Source organism: Mytilus californianus, unplaced genomic scaffold (genome assembly GCF_021869535.1).
Source record: "Mytilus californianus isolate M0D057914Y unplaced genomic scaffold, xbMytCali1.0.p SCAF_22, whole genome shotgun sequence".
NCBI classification, from domain to species: domain Eukaryota; kingdom Metazoa; phylum Mollusca; class Bivalvia; order Mytilida; family Mytilidae; genus Mytilus; species Mytilus californianus.
Window position 1 is genome coordinate 3,021,605 of NW_026262671.1, and position 21,710 is coordinate 3,043,314.

At 31.9% G+C, this 21,710-nt stretch overlaps 1 protein-coding gene across 2 annotated transcripts in view; it reads left to right on the forward strand.

The window, feature by feature from the left end:
• Positions 1-21,710, forward strand: part of LOC127732089 (MAM and LDL-receptor class A domain-containing protein 2-like) — a 134,818-nt gene that overhangs the window by 94,936 nt on the left and 18,172 nt on the right. Inside the window, exons 49-67 of one of the 2 annotated variants that reach the window (XM_052241143.1) lie at positions 1,049-1,369; positions 1,849-1,968; positions 2,470-2,624; positions 3,846-4,059; positions 5,869-6,021; positions 6,278-6,477; positions 7,306-7,471; positions 7,698-7,856; positions 8,508-8,849; positions 9,561-9,701; positions 11,405-11,749; positions 13,332-13,454; positions 14,300-14,523; positions 15,944-16,061; positions 17,074-17,184; positions 18,770-18,901; positions 19,522-19,866; positions 21,002-21,109; positions 21,652-21,699. In XM_052241143.1, the coding sequence (XP_052097103.1) occupies positions 1,049-1,369; positions 1,849-1,968; positions 2,470-2,624; positions 3,846-4,059; positions 5,869-6,021; positions 6,278-6,477; positions 7,306-7,471; positions 7,698-7,856; positions 8,508-8,849; positions 9,561-9,701; positions 11,405-11,749; positions 13,332-13,454; positions 14,300-14,523; positions 15,944-16,061; positions 17,074-17,184; positions 18,770-18,901; positions 19,522-19,866; positions 21,002-21,109; positions 21,652-21,699 (3,525 nt within the window). Of the gene's footprint in view, positions 1-1,048; positions 1,370-1,848; positions 1,969-2,469; positions 2,625-3,845; positions 4,060-5,868; positions 6,022-6,277; positions 6,478-7,305; positions 7,472-7,697; positions 7,857-8,507; positions 8,850-9,560; positions 9,702-11,404; positions 11,750-13,331; positions 13,455-14,299; positions 14,524-15,929; positions 16,062-17,073; positions 17,185-18,769; positions 18,902-19,521; positions 19,867-21,001; positions 21,110-21,651; positions 21,700-21,710 lie in introns of those variants that run through there. The other variant, XR_007996054.1, reaches the window with a different exon arrangement.

The window sequence follows — 21,710 nt, forward strand, 5'->3', positions numbered from 1 at the left end:
TTGTTACACTATTGCTTGGACTAACACCTATTAACAAAAATATCCCCTTGAAAGATACAAAGCTTGTGTTTATGTCCAAGACGCACGTTTCGTCTGCAAGGAATTCGCTCGAATTGAATAAGTTAAAATGTCAAAAAAACAACTTTCTACAAAGTACTATTGAATCACAGCCGGTACTAGGTGGTGTATACATCAATGTAAAGGTTTCCTGCCTTGATTAAGTTAGAAAAATACTCAATATACATTTTATAACTTCATTATTTCATAACGTCATATAGCTCTTCAGCTGTTCTGGTTTTTATGTATTCTTGGCTTTGATCATTCCTGATAAATGTAAATTCAGAAAACGGTTCAGATATATAAAGTATTGTTTTAATATTTTGAACTGATCTGCCAATTTGCTGCAAATGTATTGCAATCAGGGTAATTTGTAATTTGACAAAAAATTTTGCCTTAAATTAAGCCCAACAAGGTGAGATTTACAAATCTGTTGTTGCAATGTTTTTGTCCCTCCCACAGAGGGATTCGAACCCTGGCATCAGATATGATGGATATTATGAATCTAAACACGTGTCTGGAGTACCAAACTATTAGCCTGTTATCTATAAATAATATATATTGATAATCTAAATACTAGAAGAAAAGTAAAAGAAAACTCACTTTTCAGTTCAATTTCAATATTATGTCAGAAAAATAACAAAATTTGATTTCATAAATTAAAAATAGTCTTCAGATCTAATTATCACACTTAATTATCTTATTCTCGGGCACGTTAACAATGTACAAAAGAGTGTTCAAAAACATAATGTTCGATCAAACAACTGCAAAAAAGATAAATATAAGGGAAAATCATAAGAAGATTGATATAATAGCCTCAAAAAAGAAACCGCTGAAAGAGCATTTATAAAATTTAGAATTTATCAATGTACTCTAGTACAATTATAGATCAGTAAGACTTTGTTCAAATGGTAACTTTTCTCCTGAATCATGAATTTAGGAATATAGATTAAAATGTAACAAAATGTTATTCTAATACTTTATTTTTCAGGGTATGCCTTGTACTCATACAACGGTAATACATCATCAGAATTGATATCAAATCCATTTACAACAATTTCTGGTAGCAGTATACGAGTCAATTTAACAATTTTGTCATCAACCCAAAGATTACACTTTCGGCTACATGCAGGAGATACAATTGTTGATCTTGGATATGCTGTTTCTGGTGAAACAAGTGCGTGTCTAGACTTACCACCCTCACTAGTTGGACGTTTGATCGTAACAGGATATTCTTTAATACCTATTTCTAGTAACAGTCTTGTGGCATATGTTTATGATATAAAAATATATCAAGCTGAAACATGTCCAAGTAAGTTCGTCACATAAGCTATATATGCATGTACGTTCAAAAAAGGTTTGCTTATAATGGCTCACTCATTAATGGCAATCTTATCACAATAACTGAATTGATAGTTTATCTTACGAATTATTTTTTGCGATGCATAGACGTGTGTAATGTTATTGATTTGATTTGATTATATTCTAATTTTTTGGTAGCTAGCACTACTAACGGGCTATCAATTTTCAGTTACGAAATATAGACTATTGGTAAAAGTGATCATATAATGGTTTTGCCTGATTTATTTCCAAGATTTTTGTTTTGTTTTAGTTACATGTATTGGGTCCAAATCATTAGATCCTGCATATACATGAAGGTTCAGACTTCACCTATTACACAAATTTAAACAGATTGAAACAGCGCCTACAAGAGAGGATACAATTGTGTGATATGTGTGATGTATTTATGTATAAATCGTACATTCATTTAGAATACTTTTATTTTATCAGAGCCTTTCCCCTACGGCGCATGTCAGTTTGATTGGAATTGTCATGTGAATATCGAATGTTCAACATCAATTGCTGATCCTATACCATTTCAGTGGGTACAAACTTATCAAAATACGCCTGGTAATATTTTTTTATTTGAGTTGTTATTTATGTATACATGTATTTGTACTTCATCAACCGGTTCTTTATTATTTACTTTATGTTGGAAAGTGTAAAAGATACATTCATTATTTCCAATATTCATTTGCAGTTCTAAATGTCTAGTTGCATCTATATTTCTTTAAACATTCTGTGAGACCTTTTAACGAACAGGCTACCATAAGCCTGCACACTAAATACCATGAAATGTGTTCTATTAAACCTAATAGTGGTAACTCAAAATTCGGAAAAAAAATTAAATGACCAATTATCAATATATATATTAAAATACGGATGACACTACATGAGGAAGGATAAGGTTTACATTTTGGCAATGTTATGGTGGTTTGTGGTTAGATAAGTGAATTCAGAAGATAACTGTAGCTACTTATATTGAACCTCTAGCATGCGATTCAAGACCAATACCACTAAAGAGGCACATAATCATAAATCTGTGATTAGAATATACTTTATATAATACAGAACACAAATATATGAGAGCTGATGCGTCATTTGGAAGACTGGGCGAAAAGGCGAGATTTTCCATACCACTGAATGTAACAACCAATCAGAACTTAAAATTGAAATACAGAAACACGGCAACACGAACTGATAGTTCAGGGTTAAATTCTTTACAGGTATAATGATTAATCTGTCATTTTTTCATCATGTGAATGTTACATTGTATGCGTAACAAAAGAAAACTGCAAAATGGTAGCAACTGAAATAGACAAAATTATATTATATCAATAAAGTTAAACTTTTGCACCCTTATATCTATTAACGACACCCTTCAGTTTTAACTGTTCTTAATGCAATGAAACTGGACAACATTTGAAGCTGAAATTCACGTTACTAAAAAAAAACTGTTTATCAACATTTCAAAAAGTTGTAAAAACGAATGACATAAATCAAATATAATAAGGCGTTAAAAATTTGTTAAACTGTAGGAACAAATACAAATACAAATTGGATTAGTATCGGTTATCAAAATATCTAATTAAACATGTATATTGTATCTTTGGTAAAGTGGTGAAGTTGAAGTCATCCCTTCGTAAATTGTATGGGCTCCATCACGAGTTGGTTGACCGTTATGGAATATTCGTTTCACAGATGATAATGGATATGTTCCAATTGTCGTAACTACAATCCCGTCCCCATTTCCCTGAATGTGACCTACCGAATTGGACTTATTGCCGGGTTTGTATTAACATGAGCGATCCGACGGACGCAACATGTGGAGCAGGATCTGCTTACCCTTCCAGATAACCTAAGATCACCCCCATTGTTTGGTGGAGTTCTTGTTGCTCGGTCTTTAGTTTTCTATGTTGTGTTTTGTGTACTGTTGTTTATCTGTTTGTCTTTTTTCTTTTTAGCCATGGCGTTGTCATTTTAATTTTGACTTATGATTTTGATTTTCCCTTTTGTTTATTGTGCCTCTCTTTGGTAGTCTCTGTATTTGGTCAACACTTGTTTTTACTCTAGGCGTATTTTGTGATACGTTTTCTCATTGATGTATACCCACAGTTCAATTTCTTTACGCGCAAAATCTCTATTAAAAAAAATCGAATTACCACGAATACAATGGCAAAAGATAGTTTTCTCGAATATGTAGATATTACCAAATAAAAATCAAAACGCGAGCAATGAATTTGGATATAAACAATTGTTTAACATATAGATCAGTTTAAGCATGCACTTTTCCTGTCTATTAAACTTGTTGTTGACAATTGAATCTCAAACAATCTTAAACTCTGATAAATTAAATCAGAAGAAGGAAAAAGTCTGTTTGTCGAATTCACTTTTACTTGTTTGATATAAATACCTTGTGATTTGACTTTTTAACTCAAATTTTATAGATCAATCTTAATCACAATGAAGAAAAAGAGCAGATTTTCGAGAGTTTAAACTTTAACACATATGGATCATGGGAACCAGTCTGCGTATCAATGTTATATAGAAACACAGGAAATATAACAGATGGTGATATTGAATTTATTGCAACAAGAGGCTCCTCATATTTAGATGATATAGAGGTTGATGGTGTTGAATTGATTGAAAGAGAATGTCCACGTATGTATAAAAAAAATATACAAAGTTAATATTTACCTTCTTCGTATGGGTTGAATGATATATGTTGCTAATGCTCACAAACCCTACCTTCTTGCAATGATACTCTATACTGTTACATAATGGTGGCACCGAGTCAATTGATAAAAAAAATGCGTTGTTTGAAAACATAAAGCGATTGTACATGATTTGTAATGATAAATATGTAAGTCATATTGATATTGTTCAATTTGCAAAATTATTTTATTACAAAGTGGTGAATTTTAAAGATAGACAATTATTGCTACAAACTAATGGCGAACGTGCGTAAACATCAACGACGTCATAGGTAAAATAGCGATAAACAGATTATCAAAAGTCTTTAACAAAAATATAACACAAATACCAAACTCTTAGACAAATTCGAAAGGGGGAAATCCATAAAAACTGTTAACATCAAACAATATGAATCAACAGAACAAATAAAAAAAACAACTGCCATATTTCTGGCTTCGTACAGTCATTTTCGAAGAGAAACACCCTCTCGTTTAAAACCATCGATGGTTTCTAAACTAGAGGGTGTTTCTCAACTATAATCTCATTAACGGGTAACATCCCTGAGATGAGATGTGGCCGAGAAACATCCTGAGATTTAACCCGCCATTTTCTTCGAAAAATATATATAATTGCTTGTTTAGTAACATAATGCAAAACTTCACATATCAACGACGATGAATATGGGAAGCAAAATAATAGGACACGTTACCGCAGGTTATCTGTTAAACAAATCAATCATGTGTCCGATTCGCACTTTGTTTGTAGTGATCATGTATTTTTAACCGATGTACTCTCTTGAAATTAAATGAACGTAGATGTTAGATTTAACATATATATAATATTTTACTATATATAACATCAAAATACGATTTACATGTGTTTCTTTCCAATGTACTTTCCAAACAGTTCAGACACTTCACTTTAGTTTAGATCTCAGAGGTAAAATTGATTGACTGCAATAATTATACATTAAGCACAGAAACAAAGATATGTACACCTACAATGATCTGGTTTTTTTTTTTAAAAGAAAGCGTTATTTGCAAAGGGAAATCAAGACACTTTTTAATTATTTTTATTGTTTCATCGTCTTTATCAATTTTAAGACACCAAACGCATGTGAAGGTATTCACAGAAAATGAGTAGTCCTAGCGCACGCAAAAAACATGATACACATACACGGTGTCTTCATGTACATTTAGCAATACATGTTGTTTACCTTCAACTGTACTTTATATTTGTCTATTGTTTAAGTTGAGATACTGCTTAAAGGGCCAACATGTAAGATAATGTAAATAAAGTTTATTCACAAAACAATTTACACACTTGATGAAAATAAATCTTTACAAAAGTATTTTTTGCTTTTTTCACCTTTTTTGACAAGTTAGACAATGTTTTAAGTAAGATATAAGCCTCTAAGAGTCCATTCTGTAAAATATTGGACAGGTCTTTAGCCTCCAGCCTCAGACCTGCCCTATATTTTACAGAATGGGTTGTTATTGGCCTATATCCTTTACCAATAGTATAGGTTATACATTTATTAACTGTGAGTTATGTCTGATGCAGTATTTAAAGCAATAAAAATTCTACAAATCTAGAGGCCAACAAACTAAATGTACTTTTGGGACTGCGTTATTATATTTGCATGCCAATACTATTTAATTTTTCTATTTGTTCATTGTTGCATGTGGTATGGTGACCTATACATGAAAGTCTATTTTGGTTATTTTCTCTTGATTTATAACCTATTGACATTTTACCCGAATCCTCTTATTTCAGATTTCGCTTCTTGTGATTTCCAATTTGCAACATATTGTCATTATACAAAAGTTTCGGATTCTAGTTTTTCTTGGCATTGGGGAACATATACCTTGGCTCATAATTATACACAGAATATACCAAAAACTGATGATACAGAGAAAACACGCATTGGTAAGTTCTCGTTTGATTGTTTTCTATAATTGAAAGGCGTATACAGATGTTTATTAACCTAAAGTAATTACGGATTGTGAAAATGCAATCCGACCCTAAACTTAGTGATAACAGGTGTGTCGACAGGGAAAACATCACTTGCTATGCATGTATCGTCGAATACACAATAATGAAATTATCCAGTAACACGAGCCAACACAGAAAAATAAAAATAAAAATTAGTCAATGTTTTGTAAATTTCATCTTAATTTTATAGGAGGATACATGTACACATCAAGTTGTCAACCCCTTGGAAATGAAAGTGAAGGGGACATAACTAGTCTAACGACACCCTTGTTTGAAATTAGATCATCAAGATCAATGACAGCATCATTTAACTACTACATGAACGGCTTGACTACTGGGGCATTTAAAGTCTACGTAAACAAACATCATGATCCTGTCGTGTCCACTGAGGTACGATATATAGAAAAATCGTGTTGTCTTAAAACACTTGAGCTTTGATCACTTGGTATTTCATAAATTTTGTAGAGTCCTCTTCAAAATCAGTAAGTTTTCTGGTATATTCCTTTAAAAGTATATAATAACGGTAGGGAAAATATATAACATTCAATATTCCAAAAATGATGGAAGAAGTTAATATGATAATAACGAGGTCTGGATCATAACTGATTGCCAATAAAACAAATATCAATCAAAAAGACTAACTATTTAGAATATGAACAATAACAACGTACGGACCAAAATAATGTGCAAAACTAATATCGATTAAAACAATGTAATAAGCTTCAAGACGTCGCGGAATGGCTTAAGTGAAGCAACTTAACGGTATGATTCATACTTGCATGTAACCCATAACCAACAACAACTATGGTTGACGGACACCAACAAAAACACTAGAAAAAAGCCCCTTTGATGAAACAGGCACATAAAGAATGTGACGGGGTTAAACATGAAAGTTTTTGTATTTCGTGTTCTGTAGAAAGTATGAAGCAATAAGAATAAAGGACGAATCACGATTAGTAAAAGTGTAACGGTAAAAATGAAATTCGTACTTGTAATAAAGTGATCCCCAAATTATTTTCTTGCCAAGTAAATTGGAACCTACACATGAATAAATATAACTTACGGATGTTCATTTTTTATGGTTTGTTGGCAATAAGAGATATACGGAGTTTGTTTAAATAGTCCAATGTGTACTTTATTTGTTTCGTTCAAGTCAATCTGTACAGTCACTTGTCATGCTTATAATTTTGACAATCTACAGCTTATAACTTTTTATAGATGTTGTCCCTAAATTCCACACAAAGAAGTGAGTGGTCATATTCCTGTATTAACCTTCCAAGAGAAAATGTTACATTGTCAATCACGTTTTCTGCTATATTGGGCGAGGGATGTGACTCAGTGTATGCTATTGATGACGTTTTGATTTCAGATGGTATATGCGCAGGTGAGTTCTTGATAAAAGTAAGCTTTTATTTCCAATACTGAAATTTGTCATTTGACCAAACAAAAATATTTAGTAAACGAATATTAATCGTTCATAACAAATTGTTCATGAAAATATATGTAGTAAAAGGATCTTGGTTTAAAAAAGACTTAGGTAACATGTGATACAGTTCTATTATTAAAAGTGAAAACAAAAAATTAAAAATTTAATGATAAAACTGTTTCAGACCACTTAAATGAAGTAACATGCAGCTTTGAGGGGATGAACTCCTGCAAGTATTTTACAAATAGTACCAAAGGATCCAACTATCAGTGGACCAGGCGAAGAGGGAGGACACCTTCGGAAATGACTGGCCCCTATGGCGATGCAGACGGGGACTTTAATGGTAAGTTGAAATATAAAGTGTTTAGTTTTTGCACTTGACGACATAAATGCTTGTTCCTAAAACCATATGTTTATGTCAATATCAGTCAGTGTTAATTTGGTAGCTGCTTACACTATATTATGTCGATGTGCAGCTCAATTTATAATTCATAACAACAATGGACGAACAACTGCATAACTAATGATAAGCATTCCTTTTTCTTTTAAAAGCAATTGATCATTGAGGATATTATACAAGTGTACCATAATTTCTTCCGAAATACATTAAGGTACAAAATAATTGGACATATTATAAGACTGATAGACGGACAGACGGACAGACGGACAGACGGACATACAATATCATTATTGCTATTTTCATTTTTTTTCATATACAAATACCTACAAAGCTATCAACTCAATATACTTTGCTGAAACAGTTGAATTGTTTGTTTAAGCATTAAAAAAACTTACAGACATTACAGCATAGATGCAACTGTAAAAGCATATTAGATTAATTATTTTTATCTTTTTTGTTCAATTTTGTTGAATGCTGAACAGTAATATGTTGTTAACAATTTTGCACATTTGTCTAAAGTAGATAGTAATATCATTTGTATATCTAATCGTTTAATAATTCCTTATTTTCATTATTATATTATTATTATTTCAGGTCATTTTATGTATGCAGCGAGCTCCAATGGACAACCGGGGGACATGACATACTTATTATTTCCATCATTCATTAGTTATAATCCAAGCAGTTTGCATTTCTCTTACAATATGTGGGGTACCGACATTGGTACTTTGGATATCCAGTCACAAAACATTGCATCGTCTACTGTTACCCAACTTTGGACCAGAACAGGAGAACAGGGTCAATACTGGATCAAAGACTGTGTTCCGATTACAACAAATATGGTACAGAAAATTCAGTTTGTAGCAACCAAAGTTGCGGGACTTTATGGTGATATCGCAGTGGATAACATATACGTTGTTGAAGGAAGTTGCTCAGGTATTGAATTAACCATATTAACCATATCAGTTAAACATTTCAGTGTTAGACAGACATATATGCGACATATTCAAAATTTCATGGTAATTGTTGACTGGATTTTAAAAAAAATCATTGGCTTCTTACATTCGTTTATATTACAAAATTGATAATTCTTTAACTACGTTACGTTTTACTTATTAATAAGAAATTTACTACTCGGTATAATAACGGATTGAACTTTTGTTTGTCTACGTCCAGTGAAAGTATCAGAAAAGAAAAAGAGTCACTGTTCACTGCAATTACCTTCTGCATAACCTAAATTTTGGAATCGATGTTTTGCTTTCAACTTTATGCTATTTCAAAAAAAAAAAATCAGTTTTTAAGAATTAAAAACACACAACAGAACAAAATGATTTAAGACATTGTATTTAGAAAAAAATGCAAATTTTGCACGGCTTTACACAGTAAGATTTTACGAGTTTTTGTTATCTGAATAATATATTACATGATATTACATACTATGAAATAAGCAAAACAAATAATACAAAAAAACTTCTCTGCAATATTCCGAATTGTTTTCTCCACTGGTTATGTTGGACATAAATGAAAACAACACTTTATAAATAGCATGCGTCTGAAGCACTTTTCTGGATTTACCTAAACTGACACTCAAAATTGCATAAATATAAAAAAAAACCTATCATGCGATTTTCGTTTTCCCTTTTACAGATAAAAGCTTGGTATGTGATTTTGAAGACGGTACTTTTCTATGTGGATACATTAATGGGACATCTTTTACAAATGTAGGCAATTGGATATCGGTATTACATAACTCTGACAATGTTGCTGCAAAGGCTAGTTCTGAAAACGGTAAATGCTTTGTGATAACTTGAGTTAGAATCATTGGCAAAAGGCATTTTTTTATGGCGAATTCTTATACTAAATGTATAATCTTAAGGTTTAATGCACCTGTGAGATAAGCAGTCAGGTACATTTGTACTTAAGTCTATCCTTCTTTATATCCATTCACCTCTGAAAGGGGTTTAGGCTTGAACACGTGATGTTCCGTACAGATTTCAATGAAGTGGGTTTTTATTTGGAAGAATATATGTGCACATCCTAATTGTGTGCATACTGTTATTTCGATTTAAACTATTGTTGCTAACAAAATTAAGGGTTGTCGAATTTTAATCCTTTTAATTCAAATAATAATAAATATTCGTTTTTTTCCATCTCAATAATGCAGTATACAAGCTAGAATATTTTTGTTGTTTTTGCAGAGCATGTGCAAATTCTTATTGTTGTCATTATTATATCCTAAATAAACCATCTCGTCAGTGTATATCACGGAATATGCCACGTCATGTATGATCTGGAGAAAAAAAAACCATCAAAGATACTCGTCGTTTAATTGTGTACATCAGACGTGCGTTTTGTCTAAAACTAGAACGACTCAACAGTGACGCTCGAATAGAAAAATTTAAAGGACAAAAAAGTACGAAGTTGAAGAGGACCCACTATTCCGAGTGGTTTTGCTAAATACATAAGAAAGGAAAGAGAAAAACAAATACCTTTCATTCTTAAACCCTCGATTCCAAGTGATATAGGGACACGCATTTGTTACCTTATCTAGCGAATACTTAGTTGCACTCATCATTATATTCCGTAATTTAAAAATAGAATGTAAGTCAGGACGATTGTATATGAAAAATTATGTTTAGTGTTTCTTGGTCTTAACAGAAAATACATTGTTTTGTTTTTGTTTTGATATTATATAAAGCTTAAAGACTTTTTTATATTACACAAAATGTATGGGAAGCATGAAGCATCAGACAAAAAATTGTCATTACATACTTATGTTAGAAACATTGAAATTTCAAGAAAAAATAAGGACACTTTGGAAAATGGGAGCTACATACAGATATATGCTCAGTGATTTTTATGACATAACCGAAAAGACATTCTGACTAATCATATCCCATTTGTTGCTTCAGCGTGTGTTTTTAATGCAGTGTTTTAAGTAGAAATAGTGTTAATTTTTGATGAATTTTGAACCTTAAAATCTTTTAATTGAATGTTGCTTTTTTCAAATTCAATAGAACAAATTTGTCTTCCAAATTTTATGCAGACATTTTGTGCATTCAGTCAATTTTAGAAGCATAATATATTGGTTAAAATATCCGGTATCCATTCTGTTCAAATCACCATATATGTTCTTGTCTGGTTGATTTGACTTTATATAAAATCAGAAATGTGCTTCAAATAAGGGCGAGTGATACCAAAGGGACATTTACAACTAATTTTTTGAAGAGAAATTGACAATTCAAGGTAAAACAACAAAAAACTCCTACATATAGAACATAAGACCGAGCAAAGTGAACCCCACAGAAATTTGAGGGTTCAGGTGTTCGTTTTAATCTTTTCCTACCAGAATCAAAAACGCGCATAAAGAATAAAATACTAGTGATAGAATACTACTTAACAGATATAACTTGCTTGAAAACACTCTGACTATCTTTAACCAAACCTGATGTTTGTCAGTTTGTCACATTTCAAAGTATTTACGGTTGCAGGAAGATTTATATGGTCTGCATCTAACACAAATGAATCAATCCTATTATCACCCGAATCAGCAGTATCGTCACCAATGTGCATAACTTTCCAATATTATACCAAGTTTCAACAACGATTTGGTGGATCACTGTCTATATCTGTAACACAAATATCATCTAGTAGAAATGAGAGTTTTTTTAACGTTTGGAGCACAAATATGGACACTGGAAATACCTGGAAAACCGGTCACTTTAAATTGCCTTTTAACGACACAAATAACCATTACCGTATGATGGTATACAAGTCAAACGGAGAGGTTGGGTTGGATAACATCAATGTTTCGTCTACAGGATGCATTACATTATGTAAGTATGCAAGTTTTCATTATCTGTTTGAGTAATGTGTTATGCTTTACATGTATCTAGAATTATATATATATATATATATATATATATATAACCAGTCTAAAAGGGTACAACATAACCAAAAAACGAACAAATGTCACTATAAATATTTCGGATAACAGATATCCTCCATCAGTATGAGCACGATGTAAAATGAATCAAATATGACATATTTTACCAGCTTATATCGATCAGTGCTGTTTTTTTTTTTTGGAATGTATTTACACGCAGTTGTTGTAACATCTTAACTGACGTCATTTTGGAATTTTAGAGTTGTGCCAGTTCATATCTCTAATTACTATTTTTCATTTAGGCATGTCTTTGAGTCGTTTTTTGGAAATTTAAAAAATTTATTAGCGTCTCTACATATGATGTTCGGGTGAAACTGTTTCACTTTTTTCATTGTATAGAATTCAAGATTGCTATAGTTTAATAATCAGAATAGATTGATCTGATTCATTTCACATCGTGCTCATACTGATGAAGGATATCTGTTATCCGAAATATTTATAGTTACATTTGTTCGTTTATTGTCATTTTTTGGTGATGTTCTACCCTTTTAGACTGGTTATATATTATATTTTGTAGTGTATTGTATCATATTTATATGATCCATCGCCCCGTAAGATTTATCGTTGGCTATTATTCAGTCATTTTATATATATACATATATATATATGTATAGATAGTATATTAAATTATTCTAAATATCAGCACAACAATGTTAAATCTGCAAATTTGTGGAAGCAAATTTTTGTTCTTCCCTCGCAGGGATTCGAACTCATGCTAATGGGATATCGAGACAACATAGATAGTATATTATATATATATATAAATATATAATAATAGAGGTCAACCAAAATCGGGACACAAAAAGTAGAAAACAGAGAGAGAGATTTTGGTGCATCTGCTGCGTACTCTTGAACCTGATGGACTTAATGAGAGAGATGAAAAACAGTTTTATCAAAAACCAAAGGACTATCCTGAATTTCATAATATTTAACTAACACAAATATTTGTTTTGAATCTATCAATCGCAATGTACAATAAGTTGCAAAAATATATTTAAAGGACATGTACAATAAGCTACATAAATGTCTTAACAGCATCCGATTTGACCTGGATGACTGCAATCGCCTGATGAAGCTGTTAACACAAACAACGATCGCCCAAGCAAGATCAACAAAAACAAAAAGGATTTTTGTCATGAATTTTATTCTAGTCCACAATGTGTAAATATGCACATATTGCTTGTGAGAGATTTGTTATTTCGGGACTTTTTATAGCTGACTATATGATATGGGTTTTGCTCATTGTTGAAGGCCGTACGGTGACCTATTGTTGTTAATTTCTGTTTCATTTGGTCTCTTGTGGAGAGATGTCTCCGTGGCAATCATACCACATCTTCTTATTTTTATATATAAACCTATGTGAGCGACACAGGTTCTTTAGAGCCTCTAGTTTTTTCTCCTTGTATGTTCTGACGTTACAGTATTTATTACACTAAGACACATTGTTTTATTTTAATTCTTTTTTTCTGTAGCAAGCAGTCTTAGTTGTGATTTTGAAGATTCATATATGTGTGGATATAAAAGTGCTACTATGAATGCCAAACAAGTGATATACCAAGACTGGATTTATGATCACACATATCAAAATATATCAGGTAAGAGGCCTTGTTGATAATGAAGTTTTTTAAAGCTATTTCTGCTGTCTTCAAATAAAGTGTGAAAAGCCAGAGATACCCGTGTTTTAATTAGGTCAAATCCATTAATTCATCGTTAATAGACTCAGGACGATATTTAGCTTGATATTTGTAAACACGCTTGTATATTGTTAAAGACTATAAGTTGCATCTAAATACCTTTGTGTTATTTTTGTCACTTGATTGCCGTCTCATTGGCGTATTCTGTGGATTCATTATATTTGTTGAGTTCTGATTTTCCGTGAACCACGAATTCAACTATTCGTGACATTCAAATTATGTAAAATACAAAGAAGAAATATTCAGCAAATTATTTCAAATAAATTGACATTTAAATTGTTCGTCTATTTTAACATTATTTTGCATGTTGATTTCAGGTCATTATGAGTTTACAAAACATGTATTTGAGTCGACACCACGTAAATAGCCAAACTTTATTCTAAACGACGGAAAACTTCTTGTTCGACAATTTATCAAATACTGTTATTTTATTTTTGTATTGTTAGCTAAATGATTAATTAGATATAAGAAGATGTGGTATGAGTGCCAATAAATCAACTCTCAATCCAAGTCAAAATTTATTAAAGTAAACCATTATAGGTCAAAGTACGGTCTTGAACACGGAGCCTTGGCTCACAACGAACAGCAAGCTATAAAGGGCCCCAAAAATTACTAGTGTAAAACCATTCAAACGGGAAAACCAACGGTCTAATCTATATAAAAAACGAGAAACGAGAAACACTTATGAACCACATCAACAAACGACAACTACTAAAACTTAAATAATCTCAAATTATATTTTCCAGGAACATTTTATGGAATGGTTAGTTATTTGGGATACAGTTTTAGTTTCACCTCACCAGTACAGAAGGTACCGACCATTTCCTGTCTGTCAATGTATTATATAGGTCACGTTAACCTTTTTGAATTTGAGATTGAATACACCTCCAGGAACAGTTTCACAAATACCAGAACAAACTTTTCAGATGCAACGATGACAGACTTGTCTAATGTTTGGAAACCAGCTCAGGTAATAAATACAGCAATATATCTCACGATTTTAATGTATAATGAAATGTTTTTTTCAAAATAAGATTTGCCATAAAATGTTAAGACAGTATAGTTTTGATTGAATTGATATCTGCAGTTCTAATGCAGTTTGCCTTTTTTATGGAGAATTTTTAAATGAAAAGTCAAAACTTATGCAAATATGATATAATTTGAACCAACCTCATAAGAAAACCCATAATGCAAAATATACACTTATATTGCCTAGAGATACAATTTGAAGTCAACTTTAAAGAAACACACTTTTAACTAAATTGGCTGCATTCTACATTGTTTCGTTTTATCTGTAACACGTTTTTATTTGTGTTAATCACGTATTAGCGCACGTGTGCTTTTCTAAATTTCAATAGCTGGATAGAACAACATTGAAAAGTTGTCATCTCCTATCCTAATTATTCTTTTTACATATAGATATAAGAAGATGTGGCATGAGTGCCAATGAGACAACTCTCCATCCAAGTCAAAATTTATAAAAGTAAACCATTATAGGTCAAAGTACGGTCTTCAACACGGAGCCTTGGCTCACACCGAACAGCAAGCTATAAAGGGCCCCAAAAATTACTACTGTAAAACCATTCAAACGGGAAAACCAACGGTCTAATCTATATAAAAAACGAGAAACGAGAACCACTTATGAAACACATCAACAAACGACAACTACTGAACATCAGATTCCTGACTTAAGACAGGTGCAAACAAATGCAGCGGGTTCGAACGTTTTAATGGTACCAAACTTTCACCCTTTTTCTGAAACAATAGTGTAACATCACAATATAGAAAGACACACCATAAAATATCCTGAAATAGCTTAACTCAATCAAAGGACATATTAACACCAATGAACATACAATGAACAAATAAATTTGACCTATGATACAATGCAAATACAAAATAAATTACCTAAGGGAAGAATAATTAAAGTAACATGTTATATCGGTATGAAATGTTAAACAATTTAAGAAAAACAATATGCTCGAACAAAAATATCAGCCATTTGCAATTATTTTAAACACAGGTAAATGAAAATAATTTTGTAATTAGGTATACGTGTACAGTTCCAATAGAGAAAGGAAATAAAAAATCATGCATCAGAGACTAAAATCAACTAAAACACATCCCAGGGATTTAGTATTTCAACGTCGTGGACAGTCAAAGAAGACATGACTTGTGCAATGCCAAAAATAAATGTAAAAATATACCTGTTTGTTGTTATTGTTAAGAGGTGATTATTTTGATATTATAAAGGCAAGTTTCAAGTATGTTTTTTTTTATTAATCTGTTTGTAAATGCAAATAGACTGATCGTCTTAAATTTGATTCAACATATAAAGTAATTTATAACAGTATTGCAATCAAAGACTTCTTCTAGGCTTTATGTTTTAGTGGACAGTTGACCAAGGAGAAATTAAAATCAACTTTTTGATTAGCGATAACAATTATGATGTAAAATACTTTGGACTAGATGACGTCAAATTAACCCCTGGAGAATGTCCTTCTTTAGGTAAGATATTACATCATTTTTTTCACAAGTATTTAATGTATAGTTTATGAACAGAAACAATCCTAAAAATAATTACACTGTATAAAGCATGGTCCGACTCTGCCCGTACAACATTACCGGGTTCAAAAGGAAGCGGTGTTAAAATTTGTGACAATCACAATTCTGGTCAATGATTGTATGTATTTTAGGTAAATTTGTATCCATGCTGGCTGTCGAAAATATGTTAGTTAAAATGTGTAAGGTCTTTATATTCATGCCATAACTACTTGGACCTGATCAATGTATCTCTATGAAAACAATAACTTCGACAGGACTTGACATAATCCATGTCCTTCATCTGTGTTTTGAAAATATAAGTTTTCAAAGATCTCTGCAACATTCTTTGTCAAGATTTCCTGAACTAGAGACATAAGTATTCAAAACCCATTTTGTACGAATTATAATTGAAATATGTTTATGAATCAGTTAAATTTTAAGATGTCAAAATACAACAATAATGAGATAAGAATGCACAAAGGAGACAAACACATGTTGAACAAACTGATGAAAATATTATTTCCCCACTATAAGAGTTGGGGAAACATTGCAATTGCAATGTCTGTTCATCCGTCCGTCCAATGTTTTCGTTGCACATTTCACGGGAACTTTCTACCACAATGACTTCAAATTTGATCAGCAGCTTGCTATGATCAATTGCAGCGTGTCTTCTAACTTCAGTTTGTTAAGTTTAAACAAACAGTTTTGTCCGATGGTTGATTTAGAATCTATAAGACACCTACTTCCTGTCTGTTTCTCTTTGATTAAGGAGGGGGCATGTTCTTAATACAACACCGCGTGTATCGTTTATTTTTGCAATTTGGTTTAAAATAATTAAAGTTATAACTATGACAGTTCATTAATATTTCAGTTGAAAAACAAAACCGATGAGTTCTTGACGTTTTATAGATCGACTTACAAACATTTTACATTATCAAGTTAATCACAGTTTACAGAAATGTATTTTGTCTATTAGTGTGTCCTGTTGATCTTGTTCCTTGCCAAGATGATGGTATATGTATACAGGAAAAAGTGGAATGCGATCACATATTGCAGTGTCCCTCTGGTGAAGATGAAGCTGATTGTCGTAAGTAGTCTTTACAACTTTCTTAAAATAGTGATACTACATTATTGGTTATTTGTAATGAAAAATACATAAAAGAGTTTTGATCATTGGTGAAGGCAATATTTCACTCTGTTGGATAGTTGTCTCCTTTACAATCCTGCCACATGTCATTTTCTTCATATTCTTATCTTCAAATGATGTAAATGATGTAAATATAGTATCCACTCAAGGATAATGAGAATACCACGGGAAATAAAATCATACGTCGTAAGAGACAGACAGACACGAGAAGCGGTAATTATAAAGATAATATGATATACAACCTTTATGTTTCGTTCTCTGTTTGGTTTGAAAAGGCATTATTTATGAAAGGACTTTCTTACGTAATATCCGGTATGGTCTCATATTATTAACTTGCTTGGGATCTGTAATATAGTCCGTTTGGATGCTGAATAGACATATGATTAGTCAACCATCTTATCAATACGGTGGCGGAAACTTATTCAATAGAAAGAAAGTAACCAGGTTTGACATATGTGGAATATATAAAACAGTATTGTGTGTTAAGCTTAGCGACGCCACACACATATACATATTTCTATTTTCTTTTAATCGAACATTAATTACAAAATGACGAAGGTAAGGCCGGCATAGATTCACAGTGTGTGTAATTTCGTGCATCATATACTATCTCGAATATTTGAAGTCGACATTTTGATCATATGCATATCACATGAGTCTTTCTTGAACAATTATTTCAAATGAAACAAGTATTAAACAGATGGGTAATTGTTTTTCAACATCGAGTGGATATATTCTATGCATATTCAGGACTTGAACATTATAGCAATTAGTCCAATATGTAGGTTCTACATCTGAGTCAACGTAGATGGAGGGTGGAAATCTATTGACCTGTGAACAAGTCGTTAATTTCATGTTTTTTTTTATCGTACTGACACCTGGCACTCTCCATGTACCCATCAACGTAGATAAAGGCAACAGTAGTATACTGCTGTTCAATAGTCATGAATCGATTTAACTGAGACAAATCCGGGTCACAAACCAAAACCGAAGGAATCACATCAACTATAAGAGGAAAACAACGGAACAACAGAAACACTGAACTGCTACAAAAATAAACGCCAACATACATAGAAACGGTTATTTGATAACAACTGTCATATTCCTGACTTGGTACAGGACATATTTACAAAACCTATATGCTGATTGAATGAAGTTGTGCATTTGTAAACCAGCTAAGCCGGACTAAAAGTTTTAAGCAAGAATTTGAATTTACAAAAACTTATGCATCGATATAGACAATATTTCAAGATCTTCTTACAATGCTATATTGATAGACTACTGAAAAGCAACTAAGTATGGCTTTCGATTTGCTAAAAATATTGAAGACTTCAAACATCAAAATGAAAACTGTTTGACATATTATTTGTTTACGAAATCTTTCTCACGGTGACAATTATCATTCTTTACAATGTTGCCAATTGAGTATTTGTAAACTAAGTTTACATAAACCTTTAATGTTGTGGAATATTTCTGCACCGTAGAACCTTGCAATGTACTAATATCTGATGACTTTATACTTTAGCTGTGGCTATTAATTGCGACTTTGAAATGCAGTATGCTTGTGGATACTTATTGGGAAGCAATTTTGTCTGGAGAGATGCCTTTGTTCATCATTTGCCAGCTGTTGATCACACTTTTGGTCAAAATGGTACAGGTAAAAAAAGATTAATTGAAGAACATTGAAAACCAAAACATTCCAAAAAGGTCCTTCCTAATACGGCCTGGGGTAAATAAGTCTAAGTATTTGAAAATGAATTGTAAAAATAATAATTTACAAAAGTTGACCGTATCAATGATATTCTTGTCAACATAGGAGTGCTGACTATATGGCTTGTGAAACCCGCGTGGTAGAAACGTCCAAACGTATTGACATCGACCATTAGTTGATTAAAGCACATAATAATGCAGGCATATTTAGACAGTGTTATAGCTACTTGGATACAAGTGTGGGTTTAGCATATGTAACTGTAAAAAGAGGGTCAAACAATATGTAGCAATCAATGATTCAGATGTGTTCTCAAGATTTTTATGATTTAGATATAACGCATATTCAGAAAATGGTTACACTCAATATTAAACGTTTGGGAGCAAAAATATTGCAATTCAAAGTTGAGAATATATTATACACCAAGCAGCGAACTATCTTAACAAAATCTTGTATCAGATCCCCCTTCCGCTTATCATTAATGAAGAGTTGCACATATGAAACTATAAAAAAAATATAAGTACTTTTCCGAAAACAGGATAAGCAAATCCAAATTGTTTTTACTTCAGGCCACTTCATGTTTTTCACTTCTGACTCAAGACAGACAGGAACTTTGTACTCCCCTCCTTTTGTAACAACACCTAGTGGTTGTGTCAAATTTTACTACAATATGGAAGGTGGCGTGTCAGCAGAGCTGAAAGTTTATGTACAGAAAAGTGGAACCCGGTCAATGGTGTTTTACGCAAATGGAATTTATATTGATAGAGATGAATGGCAGGAAGGACATTTTGAGTTACCCGCAGGGGAGACAAGGATCGAGTTTGTTGCATATGGAGACGTCTCATTTTTAAGTCCTGGCATCGTCGCTATTGATGATGTTTCTTTCACAGAGGGAGTAAATTGTCCAAATCTTGGCAAGTATATACATTTAGATACGTATAGGCTTATATCATTAACAAATTCATCATAATTTTTACGTTGTATTATAATATTGTTAGAATCGGAGACAAAAGTGGGCAAACATTATCATAACAGATCATACTTCGAACAGCAGATCCCCTTAAAACAATAGATAGACAAAAGGCAGTCAACAAATGGAAAAAAATTATTCAGCGTTTGACAAACAAAAACGCCAACAATAAACATCATGTTTTGACCTTAGAGATAGTGTCTCTATAGATGATGTGCAATGAAATGAACTAGAATATTTAGATTGATATTTAAATTGTCTTTTCTTTGGACTAGATGAGCTTTAAGATGTGTCCAAATAATTTATGCAATTGTTTCCCTAATGACATTTAAATTATCACACAAGACATCACTAAGGTAGAAAAGATTATTACCACATGTGTGTTCTGTGTTTATTTGCCCTCATCAGGAACATTGAAAATCATGCACAGCATGAACACCAAGAACGGATGAGTATTTGGATACGTTAGGAGTTATATGGCCAAAAGGGACCTACAAAGAATAGCCATATTTAACAATGGCCATCTTTTCCAAAGTTTTGAAAATCTAGTTTTTTTATGATTTCAAAATTTATCAACGGAAGAATGGCATAAATAACTTCTGTTAGAATTTTTCTAATTAAAAACACATTCCACATAAAGCTCGATATAAGCACTATAAAGCAAAATTGATCATTCAGTTCAAAATATTTTGCAGAGAACCTCAATGTCATTCAGGTAGAGTGAAGTATGACTAATTACGAACATTTCTTTTATCTTTGATGATTTTTTAAGACCTGAAACTGTCCCAAATGTTAGCGTTAGAAAAAAACTTGCCAACGTATTTTTGCAACTGTAATAAAAAGAACCCTGTTGGATATGTAAATTTAAGGGTGTTTATGTAAATCCATTCGCATATAACCATTTATTCTAAGGACGAAGTTTGTCAACAAAGTATCAAGAATTGTGTATTTAAAAAATTTCAATGGTTTTATAAAAATTAAAAAAATTTCAATAATTTATAACCGAGAAAGTACACTCTTGTATGTGCTGTTTCTTAAACCATTATAATAATTGGCTTTATGCATTTGTTTTATTGTAGATTGTTATAATACTAGAAATAAATTTGAATGTGCATATTCTGGAGTATGTATTCCAGAATTCCTAACTAGAGATGGCTACAAAGATTGTTTGGATGGATCAGATGAAGGTTTGTATCATAGATTTTCGCTGTAAGATGGCTTTGGTACTAAACTAAATGTATTCCTTCGCACAAATTTTAAAGCTGACAATCTTGAAATGTTAAAAATATCAATACAACCGAGCTATGCAAATTCCAGGGACAATAACTAAACGTGTGTCGGGTTTAATCTAGTTTATTTGAGGTCTCGAAACCAACATTGTATATCGATCACAGGAAAATAAAAAAAATAAGAATTTGCCCAATTCTAATCATGTCCAAAAATACGTTTATTACAGTGTATGTGTTATCAAAGGTCACCTTCTGTGATGTCATAAGAAGACGCATCATTACTTAAACACATATTTAGGAGAATATTCTTGGTGTTTCATTTTATCTTGAATTCTAATTTCAAAATACTTTTATTTTTCGAATAAGTTTATAGTATTTATTTCTTTAACTTAAATTTTGAAGCAAACGAATAAACATAATTCACTAATTGATATGAAAGGAAATTTGAGGTTTCGTATTGAGTTGTTTGTAGTTGAATGGACTGTTTTAATTTCTTACAGCTCTTATTACAAATACAGATGACGTTGAAAGCATTGACAGCTCCACCGGTAAGTTCATA